This window comes from Magallana gigas, chromosome 6 (assembly GCF_963853765.1).
Source record: "Magallana gigas chromosome 6, xbMagGiga1.1, whole genome shotgun sequence".
Classification (NCBI taxonomy): domain Eukaryota; kingdom Metazoa; phylum Mollusca; class Bivalvia; order Ostreida; family Ostreidae; genus Magallana; species Magallana gigas.
Genome location: NC_088858.1, coordinates 23,034,370 through 23,044,156, shown reverse-complemented (window position 1 = coordinate 23,044,156; position 9,787 = coordinate 23,034,370). Strand labels below are relative to the sequence as shown.

At 32.2% G+C, this 9,787-nt stretch overlaps 1 protein-coding gene across 1 annotated transcript; it reads right to left on the bottom strand.

Moving 5' to 3' along the window:
• Positions 1-5,088: 5,088 nt before the first annotated feature.
• Positions 5,089-9,321, bottom strand: LOC105345088 (ribonuclease Oy-like). Its single transcript, XM_034469937.2, has 10 exons — positions 9,259-9,321; positions 8,911-8,962; positions 7,414-7,495; positions 7,260-7,315; positions 6,587-6,656; positions 6,425-6,492; positions 6,187-6,300; positions 6,018-6,066; positions 5,850-5,921; positions 5,089-5,345 (listed from the first exon to the last, which is right to left on the bottom strand). The coding sequence occupies exons 2-10, from the start codon at positions 8,946-8,948 to the stop codon at positions 5,139-5,141; spliced, it is 756 nt and encodes a 251-aa protein (XP_034325828.2). The 5' UTR covers positions 8,949-8,962; positions 9,259-9,321; the 3' UTR covers positions 5,089-5,138.
• Positions 9,322-9,787: the final 466 nt, after the last annotated feature.

Genomic DNA, 9,787 nt, shown 5'->3' with positions numbered 1-9,787 from the left:
GTTAAAAAAAATTATTGTTCTCAACGGTAATCGAACTCATGACGTACTGGTTTGTAGTGAACCCACTGCGCTACGGTGTAACATATCAATGAAGGTAAAGACACTATTAAAAAAATTATACTTGATTTTATAGAATTTTTTGTAAAATTAGATCAAAAATGGTTAGGGATTTGAAAACTGATAGAGGAAATTCGGACTAGAATATTTCTTTAAATTGTTACTGAAATCTTCATGCTTTGTACCTATGAAGTGCCACTATCATTCATAAATTGTATTACATTTTTGAGATAATATATTTACAATCAAGAAAATTTCAATCTTATTGTAAAATTTTATGGGATTTTTCAAGAAATATTCAATGGCCATTAATTCAAAAAGTAGGTCATTGACCTACTTTTTTGAAAGTGAAAAATAACACTACAATCAAAGGTCTATAATATACAATAGATGGTATTTCAATATCATCAGTGGATTTTTTTTTCATTCTGAGTAAACGTCATCCTTAAGCGGGTGCAAAAATGCCACCTTGGCACTGGCATAATTATCCGGCAGTGACGGCACAGTGTTAGTATAATATTCCTATCTTTAAAAATCTTCTCAAAGACCAATCTGCCCGAAACCTGTAACTTAAGCAAAAGCAACCTCCGATTTGTCGAAATAGTGATCTTCAGGGGTAGGTTCGGGCTACATTAGGAGAAGAGTAGCACTATTGCCCTTTTGTACACATTGACAGAGGAAAGGTCGGTCAAGCCATATAAATGTCTATCTGCTTACCTTGTAACATTCGCTGATAAAACTAAATATCCATGCCTGTACTATTCTGATTATATCCTAACTGTAATATCCATCGAAATCTTGGATATCTGTATTAAATAAGTCTAATTTCGGCATTGTTTGCACTGCATTCCGATGATTTGTCTCCCAACGTTGATTTTTTCTATGAAACATGCCTGTAAATTCGATAAATTTAGAGGTGGATCAAGCATCTTGTATGAGTGTACTGGCTATTTCAGTATAGACTGCGATACCTGCCTCATTGACATATGATTTGTTTTTAATTTTTTTTAATATAGAGATTTTATGTATATATACTAGCAAGAGCCATACTTTGCTGTCATAGTGTGCGCGGGAAAAAGAACGAGCTAAACCTACAGTTCATCAAACAAAATTTTTTGTCTACGTCCCATAATGCTCTCTAATGTTTTCACCCGTGGTGCTATGCCAAAAATGGCCGACTTTTAACTCGTAATTTACGGTGACTTAAAGTTTGAAGACACGTTTTGAGTACCGCATATGCTTTGGCGAGACTCAAAAGATTTGTTACATGCTTTCATACCTTCGTATTGAGTCAAGAAACGAAAACAAAGATCTGTAATGAGTGTACTGGCTATTTCAGTATAGACTGCGATACCTGCCTCATTGACATGTGATTTGTTTTAAATCTTTTTTTAATATAGAGATTTTATATATATATATATATATATATATATATATATATATATATATATATATATATATATATATAATATATATATATATATATATATATATATATATATATATATATATATATATATATACTAGCAAGAGCCATACTTTACTGTCATATCGATCCATTTTTAAGCTAATTGTGCATGCATGTAAAGTAGGCAGGTAAGTATATGAGTAGGGAGGAAATAAACAATAGGACATTTTGAACTAAATAAAAAGGAACGAAATGAAAAAAATAAATAGGTAAAAAAATTATGTAGATATTGCATATAGTCAGACCATCAAATTTAACAGTGGGAAATTACACACCTACAAACAGGAACCGGTCTCTTTCTCCTCTCTCTCTCTCTCTCTCTCTCTCTCTGGGTAGGTGGTTGCGCTGTATGTATCATAACCATTAAAATTAGTACCTTAGCATACTTATTGTAGAGCAATACTCTCTAAAAAATTCTTTGACGTTTGTTGATACCTAAATAAAACTATTAGTTGACAATGATGCAAGGTATGTGCAATTTTTGCTGCGTTCGCCAGAACGGTAGCACCGTAAAACATATTATAGAGAAATCGAAGATATATTCAGTTAGAAGAGTTTCTAGTGACATTTTAGGGCCTGTAGTTTTAATAATTTTAACCAGAGATAAAGTTAAAATTGAAATGTTTCTGATTAAAATATGACATCATGCAGCTTATTGTGACGTCATATCTATCAGAGGAATATTTACTCAATCGATCGTTGAGAGTTACCTTACCATGACCCGTGTTGTTTAATCTTAAATTAAGCATTGAATCATTATTTTTTGAAAGATATAGTCTCATAACTGCAGCGGTGTGTGCATACAAATGAACGCGCGCTAGCGCGTTATGAAAATTTGTATGCACACACCGCTGCAGTTATGAGACTATATCTTTCAAAAAATAATGATTTTGTGCTTATATTTACATTTTTTTAACTTCTTGTCTTGTCTGCAAATGTGGTTTATAGGTCAAAATTTCTGTTTTATATATAACAGCCATTGTAACAGCAGCAAGCGTGAAGTTTGATTCTCGCTTGTGACGTTGCATTTTACAGCGTTCAACGTTTGTAACGTCATAAAAAAACTCGTCATTTTAACCTTTGAGTACCTTGTGTGTTACGGTCTTACAACTGCAGTACCTTTTCACACACTTTACATGCAAAAAATATTTGGAATGTAAATATTTTGTTTTGACTGTAGCCCCTGAAGAACTAATGTGTACCACAAGGAGTTTAAGGTTTGATGAAGGTTTATATGTTTCAGATCGTCTCGAGAACTGCAATGTTCAATAATATTATGTGATATGACTATGAAACCTTCTTAATACAAAATGGGGCTCAATATTTTACATAAACATAATTGTAAAAAAAATTCAAAATCTTTTCATACATAATCTATTTTACTACATTTTCAAAATATTTTGTATATGATTACACCAAGCTTTTTTTGTTTTGAAAGCGCAACTCCTTTTAAACTGATTCACAGAAAATCCGGAAGCTTTGTAGGATTTTACTCAATTATGACCGGGCACAATATATAGATGTGCGTATTACCAAAGAATTCCCGTTTTATTATTTTTACCGGGAATTTTGGCTCTGGGCATTCATTAAAATATTGTAGACTAAGTACTTAACGAACAGTTTGTAAGCGTAGCTTCTTTTAGACTTCTGCACAAAATTTTCAAAACATTGTAGGGATAAGGACATAATGTGGAGATTTGCATATTATATGTACCAGGATATTCCGGTTCTGTTCTTTTCCCGTAAATTCTAGCTCTTTTGTGCTTGTATAGGCAAAATTATAGACGTGGAATTTTGAAGATTTGATGAAATGGTTTTTATCGAGATACTAGTATAACCCTATATGAAATATAAATGTTTTGTATTTAATTCGCCATTCATTACTTGTAACATTGACAAGTAATAGGTAGAAAGTTTTAGATACTAGTATGTGAGCTGGAGTATTTCTTTCTTTTTTTATTTCAGATGACTGTTTATGGGTCACGCCGACTATACTCTTCGTATTATCATATTGAAAGTTATCCTTTTTCGATTGTGTTAATGGATGAAAGCACTACTCACACGTATGCACCTTGCACATGCAATCATGTTGTTTCTTATCCACATTTCTAATGTAACTTAAAGTTTATTATCAGCAGTTTGGAACATTTTTGTAACACTGTAGTTATTATTATTATAATATTGTAGTTATTTTTTGCTGCTACAAGAGCAAAAAAGAAGTACCAATGTAAACGGGATTCCGGGCCAGTAGTCTTTGATGAAAATGACAATAACAAACTGTCAACCATCTAAAAAATCCATAAAACGAAATACAAATTCAAAGCAGAGCAACACGGACCTCTAAAAAGATAGAGGTAGGATTAGGTGCCTAGGAGGAGAAAGCATCCTCTGCTGACCGGTCACACCCGCCTTGTGCTCTTTGTCGTAATCGAAAAAAAAACCCGGAAAAATCCGTACACAATTAGGCGATTAATTATGGTCTAACAACTAGTATAGAAAACGTCAGTCAGCATGCGACCCAGTGGAAGATTGTATTTGCTGACAAGGTCGTTGTACCGACCATAGAACGTACAAAAAGATGACTTTAAACGAGACTGTTGATAGTCCTTAATTATTAACATGTTTGTCAGTAGCTTGTGTCGCCTTAGAAACTGATCATAGGAAGAACATGCTCTTGTGTATCGAATTAACTGAGAGACAAAAACATTGATATATATATATATATATATATATATATATATATATATATATATATATATATATATATATATATATATATATATATACACCAAATGGAAGACTATTGTCTAGAGAGAATATAGCCATACTTCTGTATTTAGTGTGTTTTACCTGACACGTGAGAGTTCCACCTAAAAGAAAATTATAATTCCCAAAGTAGAAACGATTCTGTTACAGGAAATATTGACAATTCAAAAGGATTTTCTAAAAATACTATAGAAATTATATTTCCTATAGGAGAAAGCTTATTTCTGTACGAAAAAGATTAAGATAGGTAGTTTTCCTATAGGATTTCTCCGTACGGACTTTATCAAATCCTAGCGGAATTGAAATACCTATAAGAAGTTCTTGTATTCCGATAGGAACTTACCTATAGAAATATTGATTTCCGATAAGAAAAACTTTTTTCTGTAGGAATTAAGTTTTGAAAGGTAAATATCCCACCCGACAGGTGAGATACAATGATAATAAAGGTGATTGTATACTCTTTAAACAATGGTCTATCATATGGCATAATTGAATTTTTTGTATACCGGTATATGCACCTTAGACGGGTGCAAAAATGCAACCTTGGCACTGACATAATTATTCGACACAGTGTTATATATATTTTTCTGTTAACTGTTATTTTATGTTATCATTATTCTGAATCTAAGTAAATACGTCTAATATAATTAATCGTGATTGAATATTATTCAAATTTTTGTTCATATTTCTCTCATTCCATGTTTGAGATGAGTGTTGATGATTTTTGGGGTGTGGTATCGCAACTTTTTTTGTTTCTGCAGTTGCACATATTTATCGTCCCCTTCACAAATATGAAAAACCCTTCATTATTTTTTATTGATAAAAGAAAAAGTTTTCTTAATGCGTATTAATTATGATTGCTGTAAACCCCGGCGATGGGTGGATAGTAGAAGCCGTAACTCTCCGGACAGGAACTATGGGGGTGGCTGCTGTATTTATGGTGGTGGTGGCTCCTCTTCCCAGAACTATTTCCTTCATAAGGGTAACAGTCTACGGGTTCGAAGTTCTTACTTAAGCAAATCTCGATCTCGTAGATGACCTGTCGACTTGTGTTCTACAGTAAATAGCACATTGAAAAAAATTGTCTTGTAGACAGTATTCTTTTTTTCTAGATTGAATATATCATAACACAAATAATAAAAACTTATCATTTCAGCTTTGATTTTAAATTAAAATTTGTCGACGTTTAAACAACGATCCCAAACAATGAACCACAAAAATATGTTATGTTATGAATTGCAATTGCTCTACTATCTTATTCAATGATGCACAGTAAATTCACGTAACTATGTAACTAAGGTTACTATTACTTGTGAACATTATTGTTGGGTTTTTAAGAAAAATATTTAAGTATCAAAAATTATTTTTTTTACTATTACTGTGACTCTTTGGGTACATGTATAACTACTGAAACAAAACACCAGATTTGCACGGTCATATACTAGTATCCTTTTTCTACATGATTGTGTTCCAGTCGCATAATTCTGATAACGTATAGCAGTTTAACGACGAAATCGTGTTGATCATAATATGTATTTTACGAGTTATTAATACTCACATGATCATAGGTACACTGAATTAAAGCGTTCACTCCTAACTCTTTTTTAAGCGCAGCCTCGGAAGTCTTGATCTGCAATTACAGTAATAAGATATGGTACTAACGAAAAATCATGTTCTCTTATTGTTTGTTGAATTTAGTCTCACTTGTTTAAAAAAGTAAACGTACATCATATGTTGCGGTCTGACTTGGAACAATTCCTTGGTTGGCCAAAATTCTGCAGAGAAATATATAATAATTAGACGATAGTTTGGTGCGGACATCTTGTATTACATAATTGCAATAAACATATAAAAGTTAAGCTAAAAAATTAAACCCCGTCTCTTAAAATACACACGTCTGTCCATTGAAACGGGCGTAGAGATCGAGAGCTTTAGAAAAGTATCTGTACTCAGTGGAGGTGGCATTCAAGGAACTGGCGCATGTTCCATGTTTACTCCATTCGTGTTCCCTGTAAAAATATTACAATGCTAGTGACATCATATCCTTCATGTCGAGTAATTTCGAGCTCTCAACAAACTAAATGTTGTCGCACTAGTTTATTTGATTAAAGGCACAGTATCTTAAAAACATACCAAAAGCTATATACGGAAGTATCGGCGTACATATTTGGCCACATAATCTTCAAATGCGGCAAAATAGGCTGAAAAGATGAATTCCGAGTGGACTTATACACATACATCAATATTCATATATTTTAACTGTCAGGTTTTTTTTTGGTTTAGATTGTATTTTACCGTGATAGCGTCTGCGTGGAACGGCTGTGTTCCACAACTTGTGGGTCCTTCTGTGCCTGTCTTTGTTGGCCTGTAAATATCAAATTGTGGTGAAGGGCTCAGCAATAGTTGCCTTTTTAGCAAATACCAAATGCTTTCAAGTTCAAAATTTTTTTCTGAAGGTGTTTGTAAGGTGTATAGGTGAAATAGAATATTATAAACTGAACTCCAATGTAATGAGACAGACACAGTCATGTCCACGAATAGCCGGGGTTTAAGCTACGTATACACAAAACCCAGAGAAAATGATCAGTATGACGTACTTGGTCAGAGTTGATCAATAAAAATCAATTTCTGTATTTTTTAAAAACAGGAAAAACTTGCAAACTCATAAAACACCAATTTTGTTTTTATTCAATAATTGTCAATTTTATTCAATGTTTATTTCCCATACTATTATTTTTCTCTTGCTTGTTATCCTCAAAATCTAAGTGTTATATAGACATGTACAAATTGACCAAAACATCTGTTTCCTGTTTTAAATTGCTATCATATTTCCCCAAGCTGCGCTTTATCTTTTGAGTATCAGACAAGGACAGGTGAACTTTTGGAGGGAATTCGCTCCATTTTAAAATATAATGAATGATAGTAATATATAAATTATATAATGTAAATATTAAAATAGCATGCTTACCACATGCCGTGAATTCCCCATCCCTGCACGCCAGGTGGAATAGTACAAGTGTGGTGCTATATAACAGAAAAATGTATAGAAATGAACGAAATTCTGCTGCATTATTTAATAAATAATTTCTCGAGTCTGTAAATCCCTGGGTTAAATGCTTTACCTCCTCTTTACCCTTTATGCAGACGGCAACAGGCCATTCTTGAGTGTACGTAAAAATGTCCCAGTCATCAGAATAGGCTGATCTGCAACAGAAGTTTAATAATTCAAACAAAAAATCTGTATAAAAAGCGTAACAATATATATGTAGATTAGAAACTTTGACTCAATTTCATTGAAAGAAAAGAAAGAGAATCTTATCCCGTATACGTTAATGTTGATTATAAAATTTGTTTCGCGACCCCCCCCCCCCCCCCCCCCAAGATAAAAAAACGAAAATAAAAAACTATTGATAATAAACCTGTTCGCAAATAAACATGTTATCCAATCTCAATATTAAAAAAAGATTCAACATCTTTCTTTATCTAAATACACTATAAGAGCAATTAAATTCATATAGGTATAATTTGGAAACTGTTGTTTAATTTGTGAATAAATGCACTATCTACGTTTTTTAAATAAATCGGATCAGAATTTTTAAATACGACTTTAAGTAATAAGTAAAGGATTGTATGTCTCAAATTTTCATATCCCAGACTATAATTCTAGCAAAATTAGAATCAACAAAGCATATGTAACATTATGAATCAAAACATATTTTTGTTTGTAAGTCAGCAAATGAACGTTGTTACGCTGTTGAAAAAAAAACTTTGCGTATAAAACATCTAACTTTCGAAACAATGTTTTTATTCAAATTCTAGATAGTCATCAATTGTTGGCCTTATCATTAACCTTACATATAAATACGGAATAAATGTACTCAATGACTTCAATCTACTCTGTACACTTCCGTACAGTGATAAGAAATTATTTCCTTTCTAATAAATGGACTTTTCCCAGGAGTCTTGATTGTCAAGTGCTTATTTTAAATGTGAAAACTAGAAAGCATTGCTATTTCAATTAAATCTTCATCTATGAATCACAAAATGCGAAATTGTGTTTAAAGAGAAATTCTTTACGTAGTTTCAGCATTTGTCTTTTATGAAGGTCAATGGGACTAACTGACATCACATGAGGACGAGTGTATGATAAGGAAAATAACATTTATAATTATAACCCAATACCACAAACACTTTAAACAAAGCAATTATTCTGCGAGTACATTGTGTTGCACAAGCAAGGCATGTCCCCAACCGGCACTTCATATTTTAAAACACTTGTCGGTTTATTTGCTTAATAGATCTTGAGAATAGTCCGGTTAATATTTTTTTGTTGGATAACTAACCCGATTAGCAATTAAAAATCGAGTCGTTTGAAAATAATTTATTTGTCATCTGTTCATTAATTTGAATAAAATTCAAACTTGATCTCTAGTTTTCAGTTATAAAGTTACATAACAAGTGTCAATTTTTTTTTAGCAAACGATAACAAAAAAACCCTCTGGAAACGAAGTTAGGACAATATGACCGACATAATGCGATAAAATCCATATAATGGAAGTGCTCTCCGGTTTCACATGCAGAGGACATATAAGTTAATATTTACTATGTAATGTACGTACACTGTGGCACACAGTCCAATCAATAACAGAGCTAACATAGTTTGAAGTAACCCTGAAAAACATAAACATAATGTGATTTTTTTCATCATCCTCTTTTTTGCTCAACATATTTTCTGTACCTTATAAGTAACTAACAGCGCAATTTTACAGACAACAATTAATTACTCAGTAAACGTCCGAGAACACAGGAGTTGGAGTGTGTGAACACTTCAAATGTATAGGTTTTTAAAATTATATTTCGTCGAAACAGTTTGGCAATTGAATACATCTTATTGATAGATTGATTGAGATAATTTAAGTTCCTTAAAGGACTGAAATGATTCGCCATACATACAGAGACCTTCCTACCTGGACACTATCTGGTCAAACAATGATAAGATTATACATGTTCTGAAGGTTATCAGCAGCGTAATATCTAATACCTAGACCAAACCGAACAGCAACCTGTCAAAACTAGAAAAAAGCTACAATACAGTACATGTAGGAAATACTGGTGACATATACAAAATATACCGAAACAAAACAAAAAACACATGTGCGCATGTAAATTTACAACACAAAGAAGTATTTTTTCATTCTTCTTCAAGAACCACTCATTATGAATATTTTGACATCTTATATTTTTTAGCCAAATTATATATATTACATTCTTTTTCAACCGTTGCAACACTTTTGTATCAAAGTACATCAATATAACTAACCTAAATAATACATGTACATGTATAAAGTCTAACAACACATTTGAAAAATCCTATTCCTAAATCTGTTGCAGAAAAATATCAAAAAGATTAAAACTTTTGTAAATGCAACGTTAAACTTTACTCGGAAACTTTAGATCAAAATTGCTAGAAAAATTAAATTGTTTTTAAAATGGTTT

Coding starts and splice junctions, on each gene's coding strand:
- LOC105345088 (XM_034469937.2), bottom strand. CDS start 8,948: ATGTTAGCTCTGTTATTGATTGGACTGTGTGCCACAGT. Junction 6,657..7,259: donor TGGGGAATTCACGGCATGTG/GTAAGCATGCTA, acceptor TGATATTTACAG/GCCAACAAAGACAGGCACAG. Junction 5,346..5,849: donor TTCAGTGTACCTATGATCAT/GTGAGTATTAAT, acceptor TATTTACTGTAG/AACACAAGTCGACAGGTCAT.